Source organism: Cynocephalus volans, chromosome 14 (assembly GCF_027409185.1).
Source record: "Cynocephalus volans isolate mCynVol1 chromosome 14, mCynVol1.pri, whole genome shotgun sequence".
NCBI lineage: Eukaryota > Metazoa > Chordata > Mammalia > Dermoptera > Cynocephalidae > Cynocephalus > Cynocephalus volans.
Window position 1 is genome coordinate 88,604,900 of NC_084473.1, and position 13,650 is coordinate 88,618,549.

The 13,650-nt window shown below is 46.2% G+C and overlaps 1 protein-coding gene across 2 annotated transcripts; it reads right to left on the bottom strand.

Annotated features, from left to right (window-relative positions):
• Nucleotides 1-1,074: 1,074 nt before the first annotated feature.
• On the bottom strand, nt 1,075-13,317 carry ZNF514 (zinc finger protein 514). 2 transcript variants are annotated; one of them, XM_063078520.1, is made up of 5 exons: nt 12,747-13,317; nt 11,077-11,165; nt 6,410-6,536; nt 5,975-6,070; nt 1,075-3,351 (listed from the first exon to the last, which is right to left on the bottom strand). In XM_063078520.1, exons 1-5 carry the CDS (start codon nt 12,886-12,888, stop codon nt 2,366-2,368), a joined length of 1,440 nt encoding a protein of 479 aa, XP_062934590.1. In that variant the 5' UTR covers nt 12,889-13,317; the 3' UTR covers nt 1,075-2,365. The 2 variants fall into 2 exon arrangements, with proteins under 2 accessions (XP_062934590.1, XP_062934591.1); XM_063078521.1 differs by lacking the exon at nt 1,075-3,351 and having other exon boundaries at nt 6,004-6,252.
• Between the last annotated feature and the right edge of the window lie 333 nt (nt 13,318-13,650).

Below are 13,650 nucleotides of genomic sequence, written 5' to 3' on the forward strand. Positions count from 1 at the left end.
CAAAGGATTCTCAAGGGTACAGGGGAGCCATGGATTCAAACTGATGAGAACAGCAGGGATACACAAGAGGAAGGTCTTTGGGGGCAAAGACCAGTTATAAAACTGTTGCAGGGATCCAGGCATAAAGTGACTTGGGTGGGTGTCAGAGAAGGGGACTGGGAAAAAAGGAAGAAATGAAGCAAACTAAGCTGTTAATAATATACAGTATTTGCTATTTGTGCTCCTGTGAACCTTGGAAGAAATCCCTGCACATGTTTTAGGCTCTGAGACTGGCATCCTGATCTCAACTGTCCAGGTGCCTCCAGATCAAGATGCCTCCTGCACATCCCACCTGCCTGCTCCCCTCTGCCTTGGCTGACCCGTTGGGATCCAGCTTATCTGCATGGACCAATTTTGAGCTGGTTCCCTGCATTCTGAGATCAGCTTCCTCATCTGGACTTTAAATGTTTGAAGGACTGTCCTAGTATGAACTAATCCTTATTAGCTAAGACTCTTCTGGTCTATACCAGCTCCTGGTCTTGGTTTCTCCACCTAAGTTATAGACCCAACATAGTATGAACTTAAAAGAAGAGCCAGGGAAGTTTGTGAGAACCAGTAAATTTAGGGCTAACTACTACAGAAAATAAAGTAATACCAAAGATGCACATATGTCTTGAAGTAACAGACAAGATAGGAAAATTCGTTTAGCAATAGTTTCTATATCTGTATATTTGATGGTTAAAAAGATGATTCTATTGAGGTATAATTTGCATACCATCAAATTCACCCATTTTAAGTGTACAACTCAATGATTTTTAGTGAACTTACCAAATTGTTTGACCATCACCACCATCCAGTTATACATTTCCATCACCCCAAAAAGATTCCTCATAACACTTGCAGTCACTCCCAAGTGCGACTCCCAGGCCACCATTAATCTACACTGTCTCTGAAGATTTGTCTTTTCTGGACTGGTTTCTGGCATCTGCCTTCTTTCATTTAATATTTTTGAGTTTTTTTATAACACACATATTTTAGTGATTTTAATGTTTAAAAAAGCTTTCATTTTATTTTAAAAAATTCCAAATCCAGTAGCATAAAGATGTAATGAAAGTTGCTTTTTGCTCAAACATAGACCACTCCATTGCCTCACAGAGAAAGGTAATGTATGTTACAGAGAAACAAACGCATGGGTGTGCCATGCAGGGAAGGCTTTCAGCCTCCCAATCCCCAAAGTACAGCTGTGAACCAAAGGAAAGAGGCCCAGCCCAGGCAGGCCTGCAGACCAGGACACAGCACTTTGTGAACATGTTTCCCTAGTTCTAGAATACGGTTGGGCTGGATCACTGCTGGCTCTTCATCTTCCTCAGCCTCCCTCCTCCTCACTTGCTCACTGCCAGCCCACCCCATCAGTACAGGGTGGGAGCAGAGCACAAGTGCAGCTGTGCAAATGGCCCCCACAGGGTACAGAATCACCAGATGAGCTGGTTTCTTGGCTTCCTTTTAGCTCTATTTTGTGAATCTCAAGTCTAAAAGGAACTTTCCTCATATTGATTAAGCTTCCAGAGTTTCTCTTTGATGTGAAGACTTAATTTATGCTGAGGCCTGAACTGTACTAGTTGGTTTTCCTAGTTCGACCAAATTTGAAGTCATTCCAGTACAAATTCTCTATGTGTGAAAGGTTGGAACACCCACCAGAGGCTTTCCCACATATCTTATGTTCCCAGGGTTTGTAACTAGTAGGGAGAATTCTCTGAGGTTTACAAAAGGATGAGGTTTGACTGAAGGCTCTCCACATTCACCACATTTTTAAGGTTTTTCTCAAGTTTTAATTTTCTGATGCTTAATAAGGGGTGAACTCTGACTGAAGGCCACCCCACATCTTCTTTCACAGGGCTACTCCCTAGTGTGTATTTTTGATGCTTAGCAAGGGAAGAAGTATTACTGAAGCTTTTTCCATACTTAACCACAGTTGCAGATTTTCTCTCCAGCATGAGTTATTATTTTATTTTGTTTAAGGAACAGTATGTGACTGAAGGGTGTGCCACACTCATTGCATTGATAAGACTTCTCCTCATATAAACTGTCTGATGTTAAGTAGCATGTGTCCTCTAACTAAAGCCTTTCTACATTCATTACATTCACATGGTTTCTACTAGTATAAATTCTCCGGTGTTTGGTAAGAGGGGTGTGACTGAATGCTCACCCTCTCTTGACATTGGCAGGGCTTCTCTTTAGTGTGCGCTGTCTGATGTTAAACAAGATGTGTCCCCCACCAGAGGTCTCCCCACATACATTACACTAATAGGACCTCTCTCTGATAAGAATCCTCTGAGGCTTGGTGCTGTGCATACTCCAGCTGAAAATACTTCTACACTCACTGCATTCATAGGGATTTTTTCCCAGCGTGACTTTTCTGATGCTTTATAAGGGAGGCAGTATGAGCAAAGGCCCGTCCACATTCATTACATTTGTAGGGTTTCTCTCCAGTGTGAAATCTATAATGTTGAGTGAGAGATGAACTCTGGCTGAAGGCTCTCCCACATCTATTACATTTGTAGGGTTTCTCTCCACTATGAAATCTATAATGTACGATGAGAGATGAACTCTGGCTGAAGGTTCTCCCACATTCCCTGCATTTGTAGGGCTTTTCTCCAGTATGAGTTCTCTGATGTTTAATAAGGGATGAAGTATGACCAAAGGCCCGTCCACATTCATTACATTTGTAGGGTTTCTCTCCAGTGTGAAATCTGTAATGTAGCACAAGAGATGAACTCTGGCTGAAGGCTCGCCCACATTCGCTGCATTCGTAGGGCTTTTCTCCAGTATGAGTTCTCTGATGTTTAATAAGGGATGAAATATGACCAAAGGCCCGTCCACATTCACTGCATTGATATGGCTTTTCTCCAGTGTGACATCGCTGATGGCGCCTAAGTTCTGACTGGAAATGGAAGGACTTCCCACACTCATTACATTTGCAAGATTTCTTCCCCAGGTGGTTTCTCTGAGAGTTATTTCTCTCTAAAGTCTGTCTGAATTCTGTATCCCATTTATAGGACCCTTCTCCCATGGGAACACTGTGTTGGTCAACAAGGACCGATGTTAAGCCTAAACTTCTCCCAAGTTCATTCCATTCACGATCTCTCCTAAGGGTGACAGTAGATTGGTGAGTGACTGTTATTTTTTTCAGGTGTCTCTCCTGTTTTATCTGCTGTGTCTCTAACTGGTCATCACAACCACAGGCTGCTTTCAGTTTGGAGAACCAGAGCTTATCTCGAATGTGTTTTTCCACAGATGCTACCTGGAATAATTCTTTCTTGGAAATTCCCTGACTTGGCGTTGATTCCTTGGCTTTAGGCCTTCTCTCCAAGTCTGTTAAAAAAGAAGAAGAAAAAAAAAAAGGCATCCTAGTATTACCTGTTCTATGCACCAAGAGGAAGTTAAACTACTATAATGGATTTAGATAATTAAGTTTTAAAATAATATCTAAAAAGGGTGTATAGATTCTTTCAAGAATTGCTTATGTCTGAAGAAGGCTGTGAAGATGTCAAGAACAAGTGATAAGCAGGTGACTGGAGATTAGGAAATCCTGAGAGAACTCAGGTTGGGTTTTCCTAATCTGGGATTCCAGTACCCAACGTAACTCCAGAGACTGTCAAGATGAGAGGTGGGCAATAAGGGTGACATGAAAAACAGACCAAGTATGAGGAAAAGGGACAAAAAGAAATAAAGTGTAGGGTTGGTAAGTCACCCAGGTGTAGACTTGACATCCTCACAATCTCTTCAGGCCTGAATATTTGTAACAGACTTCCATCCAGTCCTCCCACCTCCAGTCTCTTTCCTGAAACCCCCATCACTTCTTCTTCCTAAAATATCCCTTTCTTTGTTTGTGTTTCTCCCCAGGTCTTAATCCCCAAAGGCTCTACAGTTCCTAAAGGACAAACCCTGAATCTTTCACTCCAGCCCTACAATACTTAACCAGGGTCCTGTCCTCTTCTTCAGCAAGTACCTTTAGCACAGAAGCTGGCTGCCTGCCTATTTCCCATGTATACACATCCACTCTTACCCCACTCTTTCTCTAAGCCTTTAAACATCTTTCAGGGACAGGTCATGTCCTCCACAAAGTCTTCCCTCAACACTTCAATCCACACTATATATTATTATGTATTATAAACATATACATATAATGTATATCATATTACTGTACATAATTGTGGTAGGCAGAATAATTGTCCCCCAAAGATGTCCAGGCCCTAATCCCAAGAACCTGCGAAGAGGTTACCTCACATGGCAAAAAGGTCTTTGCAGATGTGATTAAGGGAACAGACCTTGAGAAGGAGAGATTATCCTGGATTATTCAAGTGGGCCCTACAATCACAAGTCCTTAAAGTCAAAGAATATTTCCTGGCTGGGCAGAGAGATGCTGTGTGAGGAGGACTCCACACAACACTGCTGGCTTAGAAGGTGGAGGAAGGGCACCATGAGCCAAGGCACATGGCAGTTTCTGGAAGCTGGGAAAACCCTTCAGTTTATAGCCAGCAGGAAAACAAGAACCTCAGTTTTACAACAGCAAGGAACTGGTTCTGCCAACAACCCAAATAAAGAGGAAACAGGTTCTCTCCTAGACAGTCCAGAAGGGAACACAGCCCTGTGGACACCTTTGCAGCAACCATGTGAGCCCCATACCATACTTCTGACCTACAAACTGTGAGATAAGAAGTTTGGGTTGTTTGAAGCTAAGTTTGTGGTCATTTGTTTTGGCAACAATGTAAAACTAATACAATAATAATAATAATAATGACACTTCTGAAGAGGGCTATGACTAGCTGTGCCTAACCAGGTCCCAGAGGCCAGGCCTCAGAGAGATTCTGAGTCAGTAGGTCTTGTGTGGCTCTCAGGAATCTGAAATGCTTAACAAGCCCCCTGGGACATTCTGAAACACAGCCATGGAACACTACAAACAAACAGAAATTGAACACGAGACTAGATCCAGATGTCAGATCCTTGATCTCATTCCAAAGGAAAAAAGATCCAGAAAACACCAGTGCAGACGGGATCATCATCCTCCCTCTCTGCCCTATATTCTGGGCTCCTGGGACAAGGCCCACCCTCTCCTCCCCAGGATCTGAGCACCACTTTCCTGAGCTTTAGCGCTAGCCCGAGGCTACGATTTTGCCTCAGAGACTGACACTGACTGGCACAGATTGTCACCTGCCTCCAGTATGACTGGGCTACATACGGCAGTCAGAAGAACTTTAAGTCTGGAATTCTGCTCCCAGGGTGTGGCACTCTCAAGCCACCTGGGAATAAAAAATCTCAAAGAGATGCCACCAAGAGCTGGAAAGGAGTAGGCCTTGTTCCCGGAACTACTTTTGTTGAGGTTTAGCTTAATCAAGCTTGAAATATCCTCCCCTTTGTCCTGCTGACATTCCCTATCCTTGCCTATAACCCTTTCATTTCTGGGCTGCTCAACTATTCTGTCTGATCCTTTGCTAACTCCCTTAATCCTGCTGTTGTAGGATTGCCTGGCCATGTATGACTATTGACCCACGTAACACTGTGAGATAACCAGTGATACTACAGGGCACTGGTAACCCAGAAGGCATGGGCAGAGATGGGTACCAAAGAAGGATAAACACTAGACAAGAAAATGCACATCTCTCTGACACCAGAAATAATTACAAAATTTGGGCCGAGCCCGTGGCGCACTCAGGAGAGTGCAGCGCTGGGAGCGCAGCAACGCTCCCGCCACGGGTTCGGATCCTATATAGGAATGGCCGGTGCACTCACTGGCTGAGTGCCGGTCATGAAAAAGACAAAAAAAAAAAAAAAAAAAGAAATAATTACAAAATTCAAAATACTGGAGTTGAGGACTACTGCCAAGTGGCTTCACCTTCTCAAAGAAGTGACCCTGACCAAGAGTTCAGTGCAGCCTCCCCCCCGCCCCAGCTGGGCCTTGTTATGTGCAAAGCTCATAACACTCGCACTCACTCACCTGAGTGGGCTCCTGTTGAGATTTCTCTTTCTAACACATGGGGCTCTTCCCCTTCCTCCAACTGGCAGATCACATTTGGTTTGGACACTGAAAACCCTGATGGTAGAGAAAGAAAAGGCTCGTGGTTGTGTGTGCTGGAGGCCAAGTCCTTAGCCCTTGATCTTCAAGGTGGAGAAATACTGCAGATGTAGAAAGCCTCCACAGAACAGGCATTGTAAACTGCCAGGAGCAGAGTCAGAAAACTTCATATTTCAACTCTGTAAGGAGCAGGACTTTTCCTAGAACAAGAAGTAGAAATACTATATCTCTGGGCCCCAAAGAGAACGCAAATACCTGATTCCAGATCCCCAGGGCAAAACTCAGCCAGACAGCCCAGACACCTGTTGCTTTTAAACACCAAGAAATTCAAAATAGCCTCTCCGAAGCCACACTCACCCAAGGAGGCCAGGTTCCTAAAGTTCTCCAGCATCACCTCCCTGTACAGGTCCTTCTGAGCAAGGTTCAGCTGCCCCCACTCCCACTGGGTGAATTCCACAGCCACATCTTCAAATGTCATCAAGTCCTGAAACACAGAAGACACACCTACACCCTCAAGGAGCACACCCATGACCCTGGGGATGAGAATGGACAGGCATCTGAGTAGAACCTCAGGATTTGGAAAAGGGATTCTGAGAACTCCTAGCTATCCAAATGCCAAGAGAATTGGTGGTTTTATCATCTCAAAAATATTTTAAGCCACTTCAAGGACTGTACCATCCTTACTAGTTGGTATCCCACCCAGTGCCCACTTATATGCCTACCAATATCAAGCTACTAAGAAATTTAATCAAGGTCTCAGGAGATTCAGGCCTACAGAGACATTCTGCTTAGGTGGGGGAGATGAAAGCAACCTGCTTCCTCATTTGTCAGGAGGTTTTACTCTCAATTTAGTTCTATTTAATTGGAATCAATTAAAATTTACAGACTAATATGCTTTGTATTCTCAAATGCATGAGTATCAATAGTCTTCTAATAAAACATTTTTGAGCCTTGTGACCTATGATTTTAATGACAATTTTCACTAAAGCCATATCAAATAATTTGGGGCTTATAACAATTTATTCCCTTATCTGCCTGCCAGCACACAGTTCAGCAAATGTAAATCAAATGGTCTTATAATGAATCAATAAGTCTTGTGAGTTTGGTTAGCATGAGTCCTTTCCCCCAAAGCCTAATTATTTATTCAGTTCCTGAGTCTACAAAGCTGAGCCTGAGACCCCAGATCCCAGGTCACCACTACAAGTATTACCATCCTACAGGTCTAGCCAGAACTACCCTGTCACCCTCAATCTCAGTAACTACAATACCTCCCATTTGACTTATAATATGAACTAAAAAGCAGAATAGGTGAGAGTACTATAAATTCCTACTACTTTTACCCCAAAGTATTTAAAAATCAAATCCCATCTAGATACTAATGATTCTATGGAAAAATGAGTTAAAGAAACACTTTTATATTAACATAAAAGTCAGCCAAAATAATCAAATGTGGAAAACTCACTACTATAGTAACCTCTTGGGATAGATTTTATTATTTGTCCAAAATATCCACTGGCCCTCCCAACAGGATCGAGCTTCCTGCCTCCCTGACCCAGGAGTGACCAAGTAATCTGCTTTCATAAAAGGAAAGTGAAGGAATAATCATGAGCTACATGTGAGCAAAGGCTTTCAGAGCCAGTGGGGTTTTTCAATTGCTCTTTTCCCTCGACCTCGAGCATGGCAAATGATCCGAGAGAAGAATGTGGGACAAAGCCATAGCTGGCATGTAATGTGGGCAGAAGATAAACCTTTTTATGGCGTAAGTTTCTGAGGGTTTGCTGTTGTTATCAAGGCATAATTAGCATAAACTGACTTATTAAAAAGCTGGTACTCACAGTGGGGTTCTGCCCCAACAAAAAGCCTAAAATACTTAACATTGGCTTCAAGACCAGGCAGTGAGGAAACTTATTGGCAAGGTGATGACCCTTGTAATTTGGTGGTGAACTGTTTGGTAAAACTATTGCCCGCAACAACTTGAAAGATGAACAATGTAAGCACGAGCTTGTGATGTTATGAGAAGGCACTGGAAACATAACATTAGTAGTGTGAGTTGCCTGTTATCGGCTGTGTTTGACAAAGTATTACAAGAAAAAAAAAATGGGCTCAAATGTTTGCTGATTTGCAAAACAAAAATGGAAGGCAATAGGAAGTGTCCAGAAATGGCAGGACTTGCAAGATTGGAGACTTAACTAATTCTCACTTCCAGCTGACCAAAGATAATACACATAAGCCTTCTGCATGACAAAAGGATGATTAAAACTCAGCTTAATATCAGGAACCAAATCATGGGTGTGGTTGTCAAACCTTTTGTTTAAACCTCTGAGTAATATCACATGTCTCCCAGTAAATCCTTTCAGTGGGACCAAATTGCTGAGTTCAAAAAAGTGTGACTTTACCAAGGAAATCCAAAAAGCTCCACGATTAAGTCTAAAGAGAGGGGTATATTTCAAAAAGAACTGTGGGTAAAGTTGTTGACACATGGAGCCGACCAGAAGCAAAAACATAAAAAGCTGGTTATGTTTTTGAGAGCTACACTGAATGTTCGTGACTTACATAATCCTCAGGCCTACTCAGCTCAGGCAGGATGAAAAAGCTGCTTAGCCCCCAGGAGAGCTTATTCTCCAATATCATCTTCACATTTGACCAAAGAAGATACTGCAAAAGGAAGGAACTTCCTGAGGGCAGAGCCAACAGCTTGCCCTCCAGGCTGTGGAGCTCTGCCCAGGGAGCAGAACCAGGGCCTAATCCAGAGACTTTCTCACTCCCAAGATCAAGGGTCCTCACTGTGTCTGCCCGGTGGCATTTCATAACTTATGGACCTGGGATAGCTGGTCTCCTCTCAGGCTTCCTGTTTCTGAATAGGAGTATTTATTGTAGTCATCCCATCCCCATTGTTCCACTGTATGTTGGATGTATGGGTTTGGGTGGCTTGTCCTTTCAATTCATAGTTCTCCAGATTCAGAGGAGAAACATCCAGACCTGATGGAGAGACTATCACACCATCCAGAACTTTGATCATGATACTCTGATTGGATGGACTTTGGGGTTATCTCTCTTCGGGAGGGATTGTGTGCACAGGAGAAAGGGAAGTGAACATCTCTGAGTAAGAAAACAGATAGTGATAGACTAAATGGTTTGTTCAAAATAATCACTGCTCCTCCCTCTGAGCCCCTCACTGTAGGAGGCCTATACTTTCCCACTCCATTGACATTAGGCTTGGCCATGTGACCTGCTTCTGCCAATGGCTTGTGAGGATAGGTGACACATGCCACTTCCGAGCAGAAGCTAGAATAGCCATCCCCTGATTCTGACATTGCTCTTTCCCTCTGCCACAAAAACAGCATATTCCAGAGCAGGCTTGATCCTTCAACCTAAATCCCAAAGCAAAGAGGGTGTGGAGCAGAGTCCCTGTCAGTCCACTACCAATAAACGCAGCAGAAAGAAATACACTGTTGTTACTGTGAGCCACTGAGATGGGGGGGGGCTGTTGTTACAACATGTAACTAGCTTAAGCTCTGATTTACCTCTGAATGACATACACCAAGGCCAAAGAGGTTTAAACTCTATGACTATACTAACTACTTGAGAGAACTCATTATTGGTGGGAGTTTCCTCCTTTAGGTAGAAAATATTAAATGTAAATGTCTATCACCAAGCTAGCATCCCACTAACGTACCCTGGTGGACGCCAGAAGACTCTGTGGGCTGGGCCGAGCCCGTGGCGCACTCGGTAGCGTGCTGCGCAGGGAGCGCGGAGACGCTCCCGCCGCGGGTTCGGATCCTATATAGGAATGACCAGTGCACTCACTGGCTGAGTGCCGGTCACGAGAAAACGACAAAAAAAAAAAAAAAAAGAAGACTCTGTGGGCTGACATTCACAGCCCTCCACACCCAGCTCACTACAGCCAAACCTGAATCCACCTCTGGCATCAGCCACCACTATGCCCAAAGCTGACAAGGCATAAGTAATTACCATTTTCCAAAAGATTCCAACAACAACCATATGAGGTAATTGTACAAGGGGTCTTCAAAAAGTGCATGGGAAGATTTGTATTATCTTTTAATTCTATCTTCCCACGAACTTTTTGAAGTACCTTCATATTATTAAGTGATTAATATCTTGCAGACAGACAGCCTGGATTTGAAACGGGGCTTACTTCCTCACTATCTAGATAATCATGAACAAGTTACTTTATCTCTCTATTCCATGGTTTCCTCAGTTTACCTCTCTGTTTTGGTTGTCATTCTTCAAAATGTAACCATTTTATGAGAATGTTTTAAAGATGAAAATGAGTTAGTATATGTAAATTGTGTGAGATAGTTCCTGATACATATCCAGTTGTCAGTAAAAAATAACTTACTATTTTCATCATCATCAACATTATCATCCTCATTTTACAGGAGGCAAACCAATGGATAGAGAGGTTAGGTCACTTGTCCTGCAAATCACACAACCTGTAAACAGTGAAATTAAGTCTGTCTCCTCATTAATCCAGGAAGAAAACATGTGAACAGAGAGCAAGTCTCAACTGTCCACACCCTCAAACCCTCGTGTCCCTTCTTCTCTATGAGCCTTCCCCAACCTCTCCAGCACAGCTGATTCTCCTTTTCCCAAACCTCGATGGAAAAGCCTGTCTGCGCTACTCTGATTGCCATCAAACCATGCACATCATTACTGTAATTGGTCACTACATCCTGGGTGTCAGAGTCCTCTCCTCACTGTGGATGTGACATTCCTTCAAGGCCAGGGTTCTGCCACATTACTTGGTAGTCACCAGTCTCCTTACAGAAATAAGCCAGAGCAATCCCAAAGGACCCAAATGAGTGAGTGAGTGCATACTGAGCAGAGAGAGGAGGTCCCTAGGCAAGGGGCATGGAGGCCATTATCCCCCTTGATGGGCTCAGTGTCCTGCAGAGCAGGAATTATGGTCAGTTTCCTTTGGTGAACAAAGAGGCTCTAGAGAAAGGAGGAAAGCTATCCATAGTTCAGGCATTTGAGGAAAAATTAAGAAAACCCCAACTCACCTGGGGCCTGGCTTTCGGGAATAAACTGGTTGTTCCCTTTTCTCCTGGGTATCTCTCTGGAGGAAGAGCAGGATCCTGAGAAGGGGGAGCTAGGAAAGTAAAAGGAGCCATAAGGGAGGCTAACCCTTACGGCATGTACAGCTCCCAGCCTCCCCAAGCTGGAGATCTCTGTACAGCTCTGTGCGTCACCTCCGTGGTTCTGGGGACACAGGTGGGTCAAGGGGAGCTGAGGGACAGCCTCTACCCTGCCCACATCATAGAGAAGTGCCCCTGCCCACAGCTGCATGAGGCATCCCCTGTCCATAGGCCCACAGCAGACTGCAGGTGGATGAAGTGTGACCAGTCTGGCCACTCAATTGGAGCATTATTTACTGGACCTACTATATGCAGGTCCTCTACTAGGCCTTTTGGAAATATAAACATGGAGAAGAACTTCAAGGAAATTTTAATCTAGCCTGAGGATATAATACAGGCTAACAGCTATATAATGCAGGCTAACAGTTACAGAGTGAAGCCCAAGGCAAGGCCATGAAGGAACATGAGACTTTAAGGGGAAGAAGTTATATCTCTCCCCTCATCCTCAGGAACCCAGCTCAGAGGCCAGCTCTTCCTGAGCTGCTTTCCCAAGCACTGTTAGGTTCCTGCAGCACACTTTGAGAGCCCCTCTATTAGAGCTTTGTATCATACTCTTTTAAAACAACAAAAAACCAACCCAAATCATTATAGAGAAGTAGTTAAGGCCAACAACAACATAGAATTAGGCAAGCAGCATAGCTTAGTACAGGTCAGCCCTTCTTAAACATTAGTGTGCATATGGATCCCTAAGGATCTTGTCAAACTCTGGTTCAAGACTTATTAAGACTCTGTTTTGGTGGGCATGGGGTAGGGCCTAAGAGTCTGCATTTCTGGCGAGCTTCCAGGTGATGCTTGTGCGGCTGGTCCACGGGCCACACTGAGTATCAAGAGCATAAAGGAAAAAGGGGGCGGGGGGCGGTGGGAAGACTAGGGATTTGGCCCAGTTCTTCCACTGGCCAGTTTTGTGACCGTGAGCATGTGCGCTGAAGAATGAACAGTCCAATTAAAATGCCCACTTGGTCAACCATAAGACTTTCTAAACTTAGGGGCTGGCTTAAAACCTCCTGGGTCACCTGGATTGATCGCCCTGCTCCAACACTACTGGGGACAGAGGGGATCACAGCAGGTGCCCACCATGTACACGACTGACCTTGTAAACTGCTGAGCTAGAAGAACTTTATCAATGAAGTGATTAAGATAGTGGGTGAATGGCTCCGAATGGCCCTATGGTCCTCAGATACCTGGCCAAGGGCCACTCCCTCTCAGGTTTGTTTGCCCTCTCCCTGCCACAGTAGGAAGGGATCAGATCCTCTCCCGCCCTGCCCGCTCTCCTTGTGTTGTTCAGCTCTCCCGTCTCTCCTCTGGCCTTTGGGACAAGTTTTCCGTGGCTATTCCCTCCACTTCCGCCACGGTCTCTGGATGCTGGGACTTCAGCCTTCCGGGTCTGGAAAGTTAGGAATCGGCACAAGGAAGGCGGTTGCAGGCTGTGCCCTTTCAGTGGGATTCCCCGGCCTCTTCCTAGGGTCGTCCTCCTACTAGGCCCGGTACTAACTCCCCAGGAGGGCTTTGGCCCCCTGCACACTCAAGAGCCAAACCTGATGTTGTGGAGTCCATAGCCGGGGTTAAGGGGCGGCGTCCTTTCACTAGGTCCAAATCTATCTCGGCTGCAGCCCTGCGGTCCGCCCGAAGGTTCAGGGAGCGGGGAACAGACTGGGGCCGCCTGGGTGCACTCGGCATTCCCACTCGGCGCGGCGAGGCCCAGGAGACCCTCAGTTCCCAGAGCAGGGCTCTCAAACCCGGAACGGAACGGTGGCCGGGTGCGGAGCGCTGCCGCCCCGAGTCGTGCTCTTCACCCGCTCCGGGACGCACTCTCAGACCCCTCAGAAGCCCGGCATCCTCCCCCTGGCTCGGCTCCGCCGCCCGTCCCCCTCGGGACCAAGCCCTGGAACGCAGTTTCCACGCGAGTCTAAAGCCGCAGTGGGCTCACACCACCAGGATGACACGGCCGCAGCCACACCTGCGACCCGGGTGTCCAACACTCCTCAGCTGCTCGGGGACAGCAGGGATTCCGGTGAGAGCCTCACAGGGACAGGGACCGGCCCTGCCAACTCCGCTCCTCCTGTACCCCACCCCGCAGCGCCAGCCGCCGCCGTCCCCCGCAGCCGGGCACACGGAAGGACACTCCCAGCTCCGTCGCGGGCCCGGGGCGCGGCGCCCGACGAATGCTTGCGCGAGGGTTGCTGGCGAACCCACAAAGACCGAAGCCACGCCCCCACGCCTGCCCCGCCTCCCGGGACCCGTCCTGAGCTTGCGCAGACGCGGCCGCCACGCAGGGCCCTTCCAAGCGAGCGCCGGCAGCCGGTTGGCGGGCCGGGACGAGCGGCGCATGCGCCCTGGCCGCCGGGCGTGGGCGCGGGCGTGAGCGGGGCTCGCGGTCACCTGTACTCTTGTGCGATGGGGGAGAACGTGCTCGCTGGCGATTCGCGAGCCCTTCACCCG